We start from the raw sequence: 15,915 nt of genomic DNA, 5'->3' as shown, positions 1-15,915 counted from the left end.
AGAACCAAAAAAAGAAAACGAATAAATAATCCGATTTAGACTTTCGGCGGTTCTGTAATAGATATGGCCTGCCGTACACCCTTGCAGATACGAACTCGAGGTTGGAATTCAGGGTTAGGGGCGGGCCGAACAGCCAATGCCGATGCCTAGTTACTAGCACTAAGTTATGAATAGCTATCAAGCAGAGTAAAGCTAAACTTATCAAAATGTTCATATCTTATTTTGTTCGATGCAATGGAATGACTCCCCAAACGCCATCTCCCCAGTAATATCAAACGCCAACATCTCAAACCACTTGGTCATGTCAAGTCCAGAAGGAGTAGTTTTGCATGGATCCGGATTCCTTCAATAAGTCCGTCCACGCAATCCTGGATGATTAGAGACGTTCCGGACCAACTGCAGGAGCATCCCAAACATTTGGTTTTGCACGCCACTCCTCCACAGTTATTGATTATCAGCCCCATGGGCTTTGTAACTGATAAACTACAAGCCCACTTGAATATTACGAAATTGTGGCTCCATGGAGAGATCAAGGGAATTTCATTTTTGCTTTTGACAAAATTGGGTCGGAGCTATTGACTGGTTCAAGCTTTTATTGTGTCTTGTTTCATTGTTAATTTTCTTGCGATATTGAGACGATCAAGGATCGGTAGATCAACATCGTTCCACCACACCACTTTAAAGCCTACTGACCTCGATTTCAGACTTTCCGGCTCACTTCGGATACACTACGATGCCATGACAATAATAATATAGGGGCCACGTGAGATTATTATTGGAAAAGTGCAAAGCCTGAGCTGGTATGTGGCTAGACGCGCTTGGCAGAGTCATTGTCCCAACGAGTTCTAGGCTTCCAAATTTTCACCCTTTGGACTTCCAGATGTTGGCACTCACTGTTTTAGGCGTTTTCTTTCCTTCCGTTGACGTGCTTCCACCCAAATAGTTTGATGTTGACGACCATCTTCACGTAGGCCAATTGACCAAAGAATAAACGTTGCTTAAGGTTGAGAGCTTCCATCCCCAGTGCAGCTTGGTGCAACCATCCACTCTTGAAGGAGCGCTATAGTTTTCGCCCCCACATGATTCCGGCTCAGCCCCTTGTTGGACCCTTTTCCAAGCTACATGGTTCAGTTGATTGAAAGATGTCTATGTTTCAAGCGCCCTGCTGATTTTCTTCTGCTTTGATCACATTTTTAAGCCGGGCGATCCTTTGATCTCGCTCGAGTTGCTCAGGTTGATCTCGCCTTCCATCGTGGTGCCCGTTGGTACCGTTCGGCGCACAATTACTGGGCTCAAATTCTCTCTTTCTATCCAACTCTGTGATGGCGAACCAGTCGGCAAATTCGGGATGGTGGACTTGGTCATTGAAGAAGAAAACACTAGTATTGTCCTTGGCTGTGCTCATCATTGTAGCGCTTGGTGTGGGTCTGGGAGTCGGGCTTGGGATCGGGCTCAAGCACCACCATGGAAAGAGCAGCGGAAACGCGCTGACCAACACTGGGGGCATTGGCGGATCTAACACCACAATCAAATGGCAACCGGTGGCTGGGACCAAATGGCAAATCGAGCTACTAAATCCCTTGAACGACACTTCGGTTGATGCACCCGTCTACGACATCGATATGTTCGACAACAGTGTCATGGTGATCTCCGATTTACAGAACAAGGGACGGAAGGTTATTTGCTATTTCTCAGCGGGAACCTACGAGAACTGGCGTCCGGACGCCAGTGATTTCCATACCTCTGATTTCGGGAACAATCTTCCTGACTGGTCTGGCGAATGGTGGCTTAATACCAACTCTGAAAACGTACGAGAAGTCATGAAGGCTCGACTCGACCTAGCAAAGAAAAAAGGCTGTGACGGTGTTGATCCAGACAATATCGATGCGTACGACAACTCAAACGGACTCGGGCTAACCAGAGCGGACGCCATTAACTATGTCAATTTCCTGGCCAAAGAAGCAGATGCCCGTGGCTTGGCCATAGGCCTTAAAAATGGCGGCGAGATCATCGGCTCTGTTATCGATAACATGCAGTGGTGCGTGAACGAGCAATGTGCCCAATATGATGAATGCGCTATGTTCGACTCGTTCATCCAAGCCAACAAACCAGTCTTTCACATTGAGTATCCCAAGCCCGACGGGATCAATAACAACAACGCCGTGACACCAAAGCAACGGTCAGCGGCATGCAATGCGGCGAATGAGAAAGGATTCTCCACAGTGATCAAGAACATGAACCTCGATAACTGGGTTGAATACTGTTCCTAACTTGAATCTATTGTGCTCGCATAGTACATGCAGATGGTCCAGCAGCCAGCTTATTGGATGTATAAATAACTAGACTGTTATAATATTGCTACTGATAGAAAAAAAGGTAACTTTGCGCGTGCCTATCGAAACTACCGACTTCTGATCCGTCGTACCCATGAAGCTCGCGAGCTAGCCAACAAATTCCTTAAGGAGAACGGGACCCGAATGCCGACTTTGCGGCTATTCCCGCGCGATTATCGTGACATAACAGCAATTCACACTTTGGGTCTGCGATACCAGGTTCCGTCCAGATGGGATGTTGCCAAGTCAAAAGGAACCGGCGTCATTCATTATGCGGCACACAAGCCTGTCAAGGAGAGTATCAGACAACCACTGAATTACTATGCCAACAATGTCAGTGGCTGGTAGATTTTGTCTCGACGCTCGGCGAACTTGGCATCAAAAAGTTCATCTTTCCTCTTCCACCACGCTATATGGCACGATATACACGGATCACGAGGGAACGCCAAGAGCTGTTCAGCCTGTGTCTTCAGGTATCGCCTGGGAGGTTGTGGAAGCATCATAGAGTCTGTGGTTAAGATAGTATATTGATGTTAGTCATGTTTCATTGCAAAAGCATTTTCAATAATCGCGGGATTCCTTATTGAGTTTGCTCAAGTTGAAGAAAACGTCAACCCTGGACTGCTGTGGATGGGACATAAACAAATGCAGCCTGAGGCCGCATAGATAACCACGTGATCAGGTCTCCGGCTTGGCGATCCACGCCGCAGTTTTTCTTTCGAGTCGCATCAACCTCTTGGCGCGAATTTGAGCCACGCGCGGACCCTGGATGAATGCGTGAATTTGTTTCTATTTTCCAGCATTGTGAATTGATAACCCTTCCCCAATCAATCGCGCACCATGATCTGCAGAAGCTGTCGGACGAGTCTGCGCCTTCGGCTGCACCAACAACCCTCCGTGGCTTGGACTGCCTCTTCACGCCAATTCCCAATCGCTCGTGTCCAACTTCGATCATACAGTGATTCTATTCGACCCGCCGCCGCTCCTCAACATCCCTCCGAGGGTCGTCAACCTTCAGTCGGAGATGCCACCACGCCGTCCGCAATCTCCTCCGCTACTCCCGGAATTTCCCAACCCTTGAGCACCCCTGAAGGTGTCCACACCAATGCTCATCCCGAAAAGCCAGCGAAACCTGCTGTGCAACGCCCACCTAGCAGCTGCCCAGCGGGGACCAAGATGAACGGTCTCAACTACTTCAAGAATAAGCCCGATGTCTTCGCAAAGGAGGACTCGGAATACCCCGACTGGCTCTGGGATCTTTTGGATGATTCGGGCAAGCAGTCGAACAAGAAAATTGGCGGCGTTGACCCGAACAGTATGCGACCCGAACTACTCACATAATAGCGAAGCTAACTCCTTGTCTCGCAGCTTTGAATAAGAAGCAGCGCAAACGCTTTGAGAAAAAGCTTGCAGCGCGCACCAAAACCCTGCCCCCTCAAATCCCCGCCCATCACCACGCAAGCGATATCACACCTGCCTTCTACAACCGTGACGGCACTCCTGTGGACACTGTCGCTGATGCCACCGAGAGCCATCAGAAGCGTTCGGAGATCACGAAGAGTGCGAGAGAAGCCAGGCGCAAAGCCATCAAGGAGTCCAACTTCTTGCGTGGTCTGTAAATTGTCCCCTGCACACGCCCGGTGGTTATCTTAGTGGAAGCAATGTCAGGATTTTGGATTTCTTTCGTTATGGGCCTTTTCCTGGGCGCTCTCATACTTGCGCCTGCTCTCACTTCGAGTAGACCGGGCCTTTAGGGCAACCTCCATGTATTACTATGTCAGTCGACTTCTCAATTGTGCTACTATATATCCAATGACAATGAGATACAATATTCGCCTTTCCTCATTTCGAAGGCTACTGCGGGATCGGCCAGTCCTTATCCTGGCCCTGGCCCTCCATCCATGGCAAACAAGCGTCCCAAAGCGCTTTTAACTCCCCATCTCCTTGTGACATGATTATTTCCCAAGCGTCCAGATCAAATCGATGGAAGAAAGCTATCCAGCAAACGAGGACCATGTCCGCATAGCCCGGCTTCTCACCCTCGAGGAACGGTCCCCTTTTCCCTTCTCTGCCCTTCAACAATGTGACGAAGAACTTGGATTCCTTCTCAAGGATCTTCCACAGAGCTTGTATGCTCTCCTGGTCCGTGGGTCGCACTTCGGCAAGAGGCTTTCCAAACGCCTCAGATCGTGTGCGAATAAAGTACTCCTTACCTCTGGGATCCAGATGCCCCGCCACTCGGGGAATAATGAGCGGTCTCATTGGACTCAGCCCGCTAATAGCCTTCTCGACGGCAATCGAAAGCGCATAGCTAGCGTCGCCCGAAGGGAAGAGCGGCGGCGATGGGAAAGCCTTGTCCAGCTGAACTGCGATGGGCCTCGAGTCCATCATAGTCCCGTTGGAATTGGACTCCACCGAGGGCTTGTGAATAATCGCCGGCAGGGTGTATGGCGTGCCGACCTCATTTGGCGAAACGGCTAATCCCTTCATCAGCGGTGCGATATCGGGATATGAGATCCAGCTCTGCGTATATGGAATGCCCTTGAAGTTGAGAACCATCCTGGTCTTGAGGGTATTTGGAGACCATGACTTGGATGCGCCTGATTGAACTGTTTTTAGCAACGAGTTGTGTCCGCGGAGGAATATCAGGCACCTGGCAAATCGGAGAAGAGATCGAAGAAGTGAACAGGTTCGGAACCAGCCATGGTGATGTTTGGATGCTTCTCTTGGGATACTCGGACAAGAGGAGAAGGATGCCAGGCATGGCGAATGATAAATATCAGATCTGATTCGTAATCAAGGTTGTAAATGAAAAGGCGGGGGCTCGAGGAGATACGAGGACTACGCCACGCTCCCACGGATGTATTTGCTGGATGCTCGAGTCATTTTCCTCCAGTGCTTCTACCAATAAGTGTTTTCTAGCGCTAACTACGATTTCCTTTGCATGGGATACCTATTACCCACCTGGAAAAGCCATGTGAGGCTTGAATCAGATAAACAAGGTAGATTTCGTGGGCCTTATCCTGGTCGAAGACAGGCGATAGCAAATCTCAAATTAGGCGGGACTTTGGTCTAACCAGGTACATCGCGAGACAAACATATGTTGAACGCCTCTAGTAGTGATCTGGTTCCTGTCTTGATCTGCTTATATTAACTATCGATCGGACTGCGGTGAAACGTGGGGCATTGGCGATAAACCCCACCACCCCCTGGTTGGGACGGCTTGTGCCTTGATTATCATCATCCCAGTCAACAATAACAATGGAGAAGGTAGAAGGGCTCATCGACCGAGCTCGCCATCTTGCGCTCCATGAGGGCAAGGGCAGACCCTCCGTGGACTCATTCCACTCTTCAGTGGACTCGCATCTGGAGAAAATCCACAGTCTTGTCTCCAAGTCCGCCCCGACTGCGCACTACTTTCTCACCACCATTCAACATGACTCGCCGGCTGCGGGTGCCGGGAATGAGGCAACTGCAAATCCTCTGGCGTCGGCAGATGCCTTCCGTGCTTACATGAAAAATGCCGACTCAAATGCGCAGGGGCCAGCAAAGGAGCTGGATCTCGCTGCACCCATCTCTGATTATTTTATCTCCTCGAGTCATAACACGTACTTGACTGGTAACCAGCTCTACAGTGATGCTGCGGCCAGCGCATACACAAATGTGAATTTGCTTCGCCTTACATGAGAAAAATATGCGGAGCTTTGCTAATTACCTGCCAGGTGCTTCTACGGGGTTGCCGCTCAGTTGAGATTGATGTCTGGGACGGCGAGCTTCAAACCCCTGGGTCAAATGAAGGGGAGGAGAGCAGTGCGAGCAGTGACTCCAGTGATGATGAAAAGGGGGGCCTCAAAGCTGCAATCAAGGAAAAGGTCAAATCTAAAAGAAACTCATTGAGAGAGCCCACCAAATCGAAGTTAGAAGCCCTGCGTCAAAAGACCGCTAGAGGCCCCCAGCAAATAGCAGGGGAAAATGCATCCACCAGTCAAGTGCCAGTTCGAGGGGAGCCTCGAGTGCTACATGGGCATACCCTGACTAAAGGCACCACTTTTCGCGAGATTTGCTACGCGATCCGCGACAGCGCCTTTGTTGACAACGACCTTCCTATCATAGTCAGCTTCGAAGTGCATGCTTGTTTGGAACAGCAGCAGGTGATGGTGGATATTATGAAGCAGGCCTGGAAGGGGCTGCTGGTAGAACTTCCGTCGGGATCAGAGCAGCAGAAGCCTCCTACATTGCAAGATCTCAAAAGAAAAATCTTGATCAAAACGAAGACAATTCCCCCGACCAAAATCACAAAGCCGCCCGTGGAAGACAAAGCCCCCAACATTTCGCAGGAAACAGTTGAAAAGTCTGTCGATTCGCAGCCCCCGAAGCCCTCAACGATCCTCGAAGCTCTGAGTGAAATGGCCGTCTACACCAGGGCATATCATTTCAGTAATTTTGATCAGCCAGGTACGCAACAATATCCCGATGTGAATGCTTTGATATGCTAATGGACTGAGTAGAAGCGAAAGTCCCTTTCCATATCTTTTCGTTGTCCGAGAAGGCGGCCCGCGATGCACACATCAACCATCGTGAAGCTCTATTTGCCCATAACCGTTCCAACCTGATGCGTATCTACCCCTTCGCATTGCGTGTTGCCTCTTCCAACCCCGATCCACCCTTCTACTGGCGACGGGGAGCTCAATTGGTAGCCCTGAACTGGCAGAATCTTGATAAAGGCATGATGCTCAACACTGGCATGTTCAGCGGAACAAAGGGTTGGGAACTGAAGCCTCCTGGTTACAGAAGCACCGAGCCTTCTTCCACTGTCGCCAAAAGGCAAACACTTGACCTGGCCATCGAAGTTTTCGCAGCCCAGGACTTGGCCCTACCGCCTGGTGATCACCGGGAGAAAGGATTCCGACCCTATCTGAACTGCCAATTGCATGTTGAAGAGCCGGACAGTGAAGTTGCCACAGGCCAGGACGATATCAGTTCAGACTCGGAGAAGAGCAGCTACAAAAGATGCACCAAGAGTGCGTCAGGAAAGAATCCGGACTTCGGGGCCCAAAAGCTTGTTTTCCCAACAGTAACGGGCATTGTAGAGGAATTGAGCTTCATTCGGTTAGTATTTTCTTATTTTCTTCCACCTTGTTCTTCAATACGTCCGACAGACAGGGCGATCCTGGCATCACGAAATTTGTCCCCGAAATCCCACGATCTACTCTGTTTGTTTTCGATGACGTTTATCTCTGCCAAGAATCATCACTGACTCCCTTCGCTTCATCAGATTCAAAATAAAGGACGATGAGCTTGGTCGTGACGAGCTGGCTGGGTGGACTTGCATTCGACTCGATCGGCTGCGTGAAGGTTATCGATTGGTTCATCTTCACGACTGCACAGGGGAGAAGACCGGCGGAGTGCTGTTGGTCAACATCACGAAACACTTCTCTTAGCCTATGCAGGCTAGAGGATATTGTTCTTCGGTGACGTGAAGAGTGCAATGGAAGTGGATATTTTAAACGGGGTCGTTTTTCCGCCATTATGAAGAGAGGCCTCTCGTGTCGTACAGGGTAGCCACCACGAGAAAGGCTATCGTGATGTTGCGGTCTTTCCGGGACACCGCTTGATATGGTTCCTACCAGTGATGATGTGCCACGAGTGTTTCGCCTTGCTATCGCATGAAAGAATGGCGCCAGATGTCGGGTGTTGCCGTCGGTGATTGTTGTCGGAAACCAGCATTGTTTTGGCTGTATCACATGATGCGTTTGCGGATTTCAGAGTTTAGTCCAATTGATGGGGCCAACACTATTCTGGTAGCTTTGCTGTTACAAGACTCGGAGAATTAAAGCACGGTGCGAGTAGCACAACAATGACGAGATTAGTACAGAAACAGAGACTCTAGTACTACGCAAAAATGCAGAACCGGCGGGAAGCAAGGAGTAGGCAGAACGAAATACAGGGGAGCAGTCTGCAAAGGATAGTCTATTATCTGCATCCTGCCGATGGCGTGAGGGAATGCGGCTATCCCGACTCACATCAAATTGGCTGCGAACTAGAGTTCTTGGGGATTTAGCGGCGTTTAAACCATGACGTCCAGCAAGGATGGATAATGAGATAACCTACTGGATCGAGTGACAATAATCACCGATACGACCTCAGGATATCAGACCGATCCGACACTACGCAACAGGGTATCTTCGAAAGTCGGTGTACAATTTTACTTCCAGATAAAGTATACCAGTCCTCGGTCCAGTATGATCATACTCTAGCATCCCCCCTTCTTGCATACTATAAGCAAACAATTATGTTGCATGTATGTATTATTCTGCACGAGTATGCGGGCAATAGACCACAGTCACTACGTCCATCGAGTCTCAATAGTCTCACGGGACCTATACAAGCGTGAATTGTGGGACTCTTTAGGGCCGATCGACACACGCTCGACAATTTAGCAGTCGGATGGAAGCGAGTGGACCTCCCAAAGGTCGGTGAAGCTTTCGCAAGCGACGATGAAATCAAGATGCAAATTTGGGCACATGTCGTCTGCCGTGAGGCACAACAACCGGGCTGTTATGGGCCACTCAGCATGGCCCGATCAGCAACACCTACGGGCGGCATTCATCAAATTGATCCTTGGTGGCCTGAGATTGCAGGAGACAATCAAAAGCTAAATTCTCCGATCTGGTAGCCAGGGTTTCCGACAACGGGGAGTTTTTTTCCGTGCTCTGAGAGTTCCAGTGAGCGGGGTTTCGGCAGTGCAACAATCTCGACCTGTCAGGTTGGAATAATGCTAGCAAGGAACGAAACGTGCCGATTCAGCCAATAATCGACAGTGATCGTGATACTGCGAATATTCTCGATTGATCTGGGTCATGTCAAAGCTAGTCAACAAATCAGCGCCTCCATAATCTGCACTCCAGACCAACACCGAGGACGTCCGAGCGCAGGGCCCACCAGTGGATCGTCCCTGGGGTCATGGTGAACAGATACATCAACTTGTGATGTCTTCTGATCAACCAGTCTATGCCAGGCCGGGCACTCGCACCGAGTTACCGGCGCCACCGACCGATCAACAGTCCCTTTCTGGTCCACTAGAAAGACAATCTCGCGCGTGTCCGAAGCCAGCGCCCATGATCAGCAAACAACAAAGAACAACTCTGGATACATTTTCACCTTGAGTGGTTGGTATCTACCAGACCCGGGGTCATGATTGGCTGTGAACTTCCCGGTGGCTTGAAACCGAATGGTTGGTCTTCCTTTTGTCTACGCAGTAGTCAAGCCGTCATCCACCAGGATGGGAGCGATCGGGTGTCCTTACTGGCTCGATCGAGGACAAAGAAGGATGGTTCATCGTCGTACTATCCAACAACGGCACCTTCCGAGTTTCCGCAACAATGCAGCCGGATGAGAGATCTGTCTGCCGTGGATGCACACACACACGGGCGGGCGGGCACGTAAATGTACCTGTAGATAGCGGGACTAAAATTTTCAAAAGAAATTAGTACTGCTGGGATTTCAATTCTGCGATCGTGGGATCAAGTCCCCCTTTTTTGGGTTCTGTTCTTGGGGCCATATAAACCCCGTCCGGCCCAGTCGATAGCTCATTTCAAAGTCGGCGTTGCTAAGATTTCGCTGAAAGTTCAAATAGAGCCCGTCGAGAACGATCATCCTGGCTCAGACCACACACAAACTTTATTCTATTTACTGTCTTACATTCTCCTTGATATACAATGCCTGACTCCGTCAAGTGTGGCACGCCGGCTTGCCCGAGCTCCCTTCCCACTGACAAGGTTCGTCCTTTATTATATTTTTTTTTTTTTCATTTTGTAGATGGATGCTTACGCCGCGAGATTGTAGATGCCTGGCGTCCGGTGCCCAAACTGTGCGAAGAAGGGCAAGGAGGTCTGGGTCATCCCAGGCAAGAGCTGCCATGAGTGCGGGACGCCTTGCGCATGAAACGTTGGTTCACAGTGATCTGAGGGTCCAGAATCGCGAGACACACATTCGTATCGATGTCAAGTTTCTTGAACTTCTCGGTGATTGATTATTTTTAAAATCTCCCGTTTCCCTGTTGAATAGGGATTCGATGGTGCATTCGGCGACTATATCTGGAAATCGTTCGAATATTGGGGTTTGCATCGGACGGCCAAATGACTCGGGGCCAGGTGCAGTGGAAGCAAATTGTTAAAGTGTCATTGTATCTCTTTCTGCTAGTAATTGACGTTCCAATATCCGTACTACTGTCTATAATACCCGAACTTTTGTCTTGATCCTATAGACCTTACCCACAAGATGTTCCAACAAAAGTCCCGATGACATCATCGTCTGGTGAACATTGGAAAACGCTTTCTTACTTTTGCCTTTTGACGGTTATGTACTTTCTTAACTCAGCGCCATTATGTCTGACACCTACCCCATCGGTACAGCGGCTGAAAGTGAGCGTCTCGTTCGCAGCTGGGGGTTCCGACATGTCTTCACTTGGGAAGATGGAAGGTATTTCCCCCCTATGGCACGAAGAGTCCATGTTTTCCCACTTTTGTACTCTATACATTAGCTTTCTGACAGTATCCAAGCAACTCTCATTACTCTCCACATTCTCACGGTGGTCTGACGACGCATCTTATCCGTCGCGGCTCCCTCACAATCACTTACCCTGAAGACAACGTCAACCTTCATGGGGGCCAGGTCTTGAAAGAAACTTTCGGTGTGGGAGCTCGGATTGACGTACCAGCAGGGAAACTTCATGAGGTCTGGATCGGAAATGAAGGTTGTGAATACGTCATTGGGGAATAAGCTTGAAAGCGTTGTTTTACGACGTGGGAGATATATATTTCGCGAGTTATCAATCATCGATTGCACAATGGGGAATCAAATCCATTGTTGCTCTCTAACAGAGTACTTATTGAATACGAAAGAAAGAACCTCCTGTAACCGCGCCATAAAATCATTTCTTTAGTGCGCAAATCGGAAATCGACCCTGTGGTGGGCAATATTAGTTGGAGCTTGAGGGGAATATAAACTGAACAGACTCGGCAACCTACCTCTTGTTCCCAAGATCTTTGTTCTCGACCACGTATCGTTCCCTCTCTTCGCTCGACATGTTATCCCAGATGGCGGCATTTTTCCTAAACACACATCAGTCAGGACTAAATCAGGAGCAAAACAATGGAAGAGTCGTACTTGTTTCGCCAGATATAGTAGAATTTCGAAAAAACAAACAACGCCATGCTCCATACTGAAAGGCCAATGAGAACCTTGTTCCCAACGTGGTAATAAGGCTTGTCGTTGGTGCGGTAAATCTGTAGAGATTGGTTAATAAAATACCTCTATTGTCTCCTATAAAGGCGAACTTACGTTGTTGCCGATGATGTTGCTGGCTTGTACCGCCATGTTGTACAACGCAGTTGCAACAGTTCTCGTCCGAACCGTGCCTGCGTTCCGTGAGGTGATCGCCACCACGACGGCATGGATATACGGCATGCTGATCACGAGTGAAATACACGCCCAGCGAGACCAGGCACTGGCACTGTCTGGCATGACCTCCAGGCCAATCAAAGCCGCCAGAACCCAGAGCTCGGCAACTGCACCGAGAAGCAGGCGTTGGTTGAACCGCTCTGAAACCCATGTCCAGAAAAGCAAGTTTACGATGAAGAGAACATAGGCGGGTATCGTAAGAAGGCTCGTTTGGAAGGTCGAGAAGCCAAGCGCCTTCAGTTCCAAAGTAATGTAGCTCGTTGCGGGAACAGTCGGGACCATCCATGTCAATCCCAACAGGTAGATAACCCACATGTCATAGTCACATAGCGCATGCCACAGCATTTTGGGAGTGACGGCCTGACGATTGTGCATGCCACCCTTGCTGGGGTCATCCCGGATCACCCGGTTGACCATGATCTTTTCTTCGTGCTCAGTGAACCATCCTTTTCCACGGAACCGTCCGGCAGTCTGTGTGGGAGAGGCGGGCATCCAAAATGCGGCGACGATGCCAATAACGCCGGTGATCAAACCCTCGTAGGCAAACAAGTACCGCCAGCCACCGCCGCCGTCAGGGCCTCGGATGTGCAGAAAGCCGAATGCCAGAAATGCACCCACAATTGCAGTGGCTTCATAAGAGACCCAAAACCAGCTCAGGCGACTCGGGAGTTCTTTGGATTTATACCAGAACGAAAGAAATAGGATCGTATCAGGAATGCTGCAGCGGGTCAGCAACATGGTCAACCACATATGTCTGAGGCTAGGACTCACAAACCACCCTCAAAAAGACCCAACATAGCTCTGCACGCAAAGAATCCTGATCTACCCTTGACAAAAGCTTGGCAAGACGCGATAAGACTCCAGCAAACCATCTGCACAGGAATCCAACGATCCGGCCCGACCCACTTAGAAATAAGTTGTGATGGAAGCTCGGCAAACAGGAAGGTCAAGTAAAATATGGTCTGGCCAGTGTTATAGTCATTTGTGGTCATGCCGAGGTCGGTCAGCATATTGTCTGAATTAGCTTGGACGATATTTCCTCGATCCAGCTGGAGGGCGAAGAAGGTCATGCAGGCAAATGTGCAAACTCGGAGGTCAATCTGCATTCTCAGTCATGTTAATTGAGCTGCGACGAAGACAGGCGGATTCAGGACACACCTTTCTGACAACCTTCTTCTCTTCCTCTTCTGTCCATTCAAACTCGGGATCCCATCTGTGAATCCCCTCATAGTCCGGGATGGGTTTGTAATAACGTGGGTCCTCAGTAGTGTCAAAGGTACTGTCAATGTCCTTGTACTGCCCTCGGCGGCCCGTAACCGACAGCGAGGTCGACGATCCCGACTTCGCTGACACAGCAGCCGCTGCCTTGGTTTCCTCGTTATCAGGGACCGTTTTGCTATCCTCCTCGACTGTCATTGTGTCGGGTCTTGATCTGGATTGGAGATTGGGTACAGAGAAGATCTAGCTATGGAAAGTGGTGGATGGGAATCCAGAGCTATAAGGACAGAGCGTGCGTAGAAAGCACCATGCACACTCTATCATCACGCCATATTGTGGCACCTGCGCTTGGGAGACGTGCGCGTCTCCTAAGCCATTTCTATGCGAATGATACCATGTAGTTGGAATATGATGCCAGTCCGTGAGATCTTATGCAAGGCGTGTTGAATCCGGAAGGCGTAATAGACATCAAGCGCGCCGCCATGTGCTCTGCATGTCCTAGCGTTCCACAATACCGAGAGGAGAAGATTATCCCGACTGGTCAATTGGGACCTCGTGCTGATCTGAATCCCTCAAAAACTCCGGTTGCCGAGTCTGGTCCATCGGAGTTTTGTGCTTGCACGTATCAAACGTGCAGCCGACACAGTCTTGCCGAGGAGGGGCGTTTGGCTGGATCACGCAAGACAGGATAATGTGACGTTAGGATACGCGAGTCTAAGTCGTCCTTGGTCGAGAAGCATGTTAGACGGCCTCGTATCTAAATAAAACAACCTCCCCACTTCTCACAGACCACGGACGGGCTTGCAAGAGAGTTGAAGCCGTCTTCTTGACTGCTGTTTGCCGGGGACTTAAAAGGATTTCCCCGCTTCATCTGGATGAGTTGCAAATGGCCCTCCATTTCCCATACAACATGGCTAGTGCCTTTATGTTCAACGAACAGCCACAGCGGAGCTCCATATCGAGACCTTGATAAGATTCCGGCCATACGATCATGACAATAAAATGGCAGAAGGCGAAGAACAAGCTCTAAAGTCTTTTTTTTGGTTCAAGCCGATGGTCCGTGAATTCCGGAAAAGCGTTGCGGATAAGGCCATCACGCCATCACCAGCGACCTTGACAACACCAGAAACGGGCCAAAAGCGTAATAGTCTCCTGGATCTGCCTTTGGTCCTGAACAGTCGACGCGTTGCACGCCAGTTGATAAGCCTGAATTGGCCTCACCCTCGGGTCACCCCCGGCTATGAGTGGACGTCGCCATCGGCCATCACGCCATCTCCTGTCCACATAACGAACGAACCATAGCGTCACGTCAGAGAGGGACAAATCTGGTTTCACTCGATAATAACAACCCCGCAGCGGCGCGACTTTATTCCAATTAACTTCTTTGGAGAAAAGATGCCACTTTGGCATTCTGAACTGGGTAACTGCTGAACCCCGCGGTCGTGTCGCCATCGGAACACTCGGCCGAGATGGGTATATATATTGACATACTCTCACGTCCAGGACAATGGGACTAGCAAGCAGGAGAGATACTAAACTGGCCTCTTTGTTAAAACAGAATAACACAAAATGGCCCCCTCTCTCACCGAGACCACCGCGACACTCTCTCTCCGCGAGCCGGCAAAACAGATCCTCAAGACTGATGGTGGCTCCAATAAGGAGAACTTGATCGGTTACAAGTACGACAGGGACGTTGAGATCAACGGCACCGCCACGCAGCCACCTGCTTCCTTCCCCAACTATCTGCCCGTCTGGGATAACGAGACTGAACGGTACGTTAACGATTACGTTTGACGGTCTCACATTGTCTAACATCTGCCAGATACCCCCCTCTGGAGCCATTCGAGCACTATGATCATGGCAAAGATGCCGACCCCAGCTTCCCGGATCTGCTGCCCAAGGGTGTGGCCCAAGTGGACGACATTTGCCCGTTCATCGGTTCTGAGGTGCACGGCGTGCAATTGAGCAAGCTCTCCGACAAGGGCAAGGATCAGCTGGCCCTTTTCGTCGCTCAGCGCCGTGTGGTTGCCTTCCGGGACCAGGACTTTGCCTCTCAGCCCATCCAGGAGATGGTTGATTACACCGGCTACTTCGGCCGACACCACATCCACCAGACCTCTGGAGCGCCCCCGGGCTTCCCTCAGGTTCACATTGTGCACCGCAGTGCAGAGGATCGCACCGGCGCCAAGTTCCTGGAGCAGCGCACCAACACCATCACCTGGCACTCAGACGTGACTTTCGAATGCCAGCCCCCGGGAACCACTTTCCTGTACGTGCTGGACGGCCCATCCAGCGGCGGCGACACTCTCTTTGGCGACATGGCTCAGGCATACCGGCGCCTGTCACCCGAGTTCCGTAAGCGCCTCCACGGCCTGCGGGCTGTTCACTCTGGCGCGGAGCAAATCAACGCCAGTCTCAACGGCGGTGGCATTGCTCGCCGCAACCCCGTGACACATGAGCACCCCATTGTCCGTACGCACCCTGTGACCGGCGAGAAGGCGCTCTATGTCAACCCGCAGTTCACTCGGTACATTGTCGGCTATAAGAAGGAGGAGTCAGACTACCTCCTCAAGTTCTTGTACGACCACATTGCTCTCTCGCAAGATCTCCAGGCCCGCGTCCGCTGGAAGGCTGGCACTGTTGTTGTGTGGGATAACCGCCTGGCTGCCCACTCTGCGGTCTTTGACTGGGAGGATGGCCAGCGACGTCACATTGCTCGCCTCACTCCTCAGGCTGAGAGGCCCTATGAGACTCCTTTCGAAGGCGACGAGAACTGATTTCCCTGATATGATACAGAGTACGATCCGAGTTAATGATATCCAATACCAAAACGCACATTTTGAAGACACTACTGCCTCTCACAGTGCAAATCATAAGATTGCGGAGTGAGAAGCACTCACAT

At 50.3% G+C, this 15,915-nt stretch overlaps 8 protein-coding genes across 8 annotated transcripts; 6 read left to right on the top strand and 2 right to left on the bottom strand.

Moving 5' to 3' along the window:
- Nucleotides 1-1,322: 1,322 nt before the first annotated feature.
- Nucleotides 1,323-2,270, top strand: N7510_000607 (endo alpha-1,4 polygalactosaminidase; the record flags this gene model as incomplete). The annotated part of the gene is made up of 1 exon (XM_056972536.1): nucleotides 1,323-2,270. The coding sequence occupies one exon, from the start codon at nucleotides 1,323-1,325 to the stop codon at nucleotides 2,268-2,270; it is 948 nt and encodes a 315-aa protein (XP_056837653.1).
- Nucleotides 2,271-3,173: 903 nt separating this feature from the next.
- Nucleotides 3,174-3,952, top strand: N7510_000606 (mitochondrial 54S ribosomal protein mL54; the record flags this gene model as incomplete). The annotated part of the gene is made up of 2 exons (XM_056972535.1): nucleotides 3,174-3,648; nucleotides 3,702-3,952. 2 exons carry the CDS (start codon nucleotides 3,174-3,176, stop codon nucleotides 3,950-3,952), a joined length of 726 nt encoding a protein of 241 aa, XP_056837652.1.
- A 235-nt stretch (nucleotides 3,953-4,187) lies between these two features.
- Nucleotides 4,188-5,038, bottom strand: N7510_000605 (glutathione S-transferase family protein; the record flags this gene model as incomplete). Its single annotated transcript, XM_056972534.1, has 2 exons — nucleotides 4,188-4,933; nucleotides 4,987-5,038. 2 exons carry the CDS (start codon nucleotides 5,036-5,038, stop codon nucleotides 4,188-4,190), a joined length of 798 nt encoding a protein of 265 aa, XP_056837651.1.
- A 556-nt stretch (nucleotides 5,039-5,594) lies between these two features.
- N7510_000604 (putative phosphoinositide-specific phospholipase C) lies at nucleotides 5,595-7,774 on the top strand (the record flags this gene model as incomplete). Its single annotated transcript, XM_056972533.1, has 4 exons — nucleotides 5,595-5,996; nucleotides 6,056-6,788; nucleotides 6,842-7,442; nucleotides 7,579-7,774. 4 exons carry the CDS (start codon nucleotides 5,595-5,597, stop codon nucleotides 7,772-7,774), a joined length of 1,932 nt encoding a protein of 643 aa, XP_056837650.1.
- Nucleotides 7,775-10,719: 2,945 nt separating this feature from the next.
- Nucleotides 10,720-11,114, top strand: N7510_000603 (uncharacterized protein; the record flags this gene model as incomplete). The annotated part of the gene is made up of 2 exons (XM_056972532.1): nucleotides 10,720-10,839; nucleotides 10,887-11,114. The coding sequence occupies 2 exons, from the start codon at nucleotides 10,720-10,722 to the stop codon at nucleotides 11,112-11,114; spliced, it is 348 nt and encodes a 115-aa protein (XP_056837649.1).
- A 159-nt stretch (nucleotides 11,115-11,273) lies between these two features.
- Nucleotides 11,274-13,211, bottom strand: N7510_000602 (putative transporter; the record flags this gene model as incomplete). Its single annotated transcript, XM_056972531.1, has 6 exons — nucleotides 11,274-11,298; nucleotides 11,363-11,446; nucleotides 11,502-11,620; nucleotides 11,676-12,513; nucleotides 12,567-12,895; nucleotides 12,954-13,211. The coding sequence occupies 6 exons, from the start codon at nucleotides 13,209-13,211 to the stop codon at nucleotides 11,274-11,276; spliced, it is 1,653 nt and encodes a 550-aa protein (XP_056837648.1).
- A 110-nt stretch (nucleotides 13,212-13,321) lies between these two features.
- N7510_000601 (uncharacterized protein) lies at nucleotides 13,322-14,315 on the top strand (the record flags this gene model as incomplete). The annotated part of the gene is made up of 3 exons (XM_056972530.1): nucleotides 13,322-13,370; nucleotides 13,470-13,676; nucleotides 13,954-14,315. The coding sequence occupies 3 exons, from the start codon at nucleotides 13,322-13,324 to the stop codon at nucleotides 14,313-14,315; spliced, it is 618 nt and encodes a 205-aa protein (XP_056837647.1).
- A 267-nt stretch (nucleotides 14,316-14,582) lies between these two features.
- Nucleotides 14,583-15,790, top strand: N7510_000600 (TauD/TfdA dioxygenase family protein; the record flags this gene model as incomplete). The annotated part of the gene is made up of 2 exons (XM_056972529.1): nucleotides 14,583-14,785; nucleotides 14,836-15,790. 2 exons carry the CDS (start codon nucleotides 14,583-14,585, stop codon nucleotides 15,788-15,790), a joined length of 1,158 nt encoding a protein of 385 aa, XP_056837646.1.
- Nucleotides 15,791-15,915: the final 125 nt, after the last annotated feature.

This window comes from Penicillium lagena, assembly GCF_028827675.1.
Source record: "Penicillium lagena strain IBT 129212 chromosome Unknown utg000001l_segment0_segment0, whole genome shotgun sequence".
Lineage (NCBI taxonomy): Eukaryota > Fungi > Ascomycota > Eurotiomycetes > Eurotiales > Aspergillaceae > Penicillium > Penicillium lagena.
Note: the sequence above shows the minus strand (reverse complement) of the source record. Positions and strands in the feature narration are given on the sequence as shown.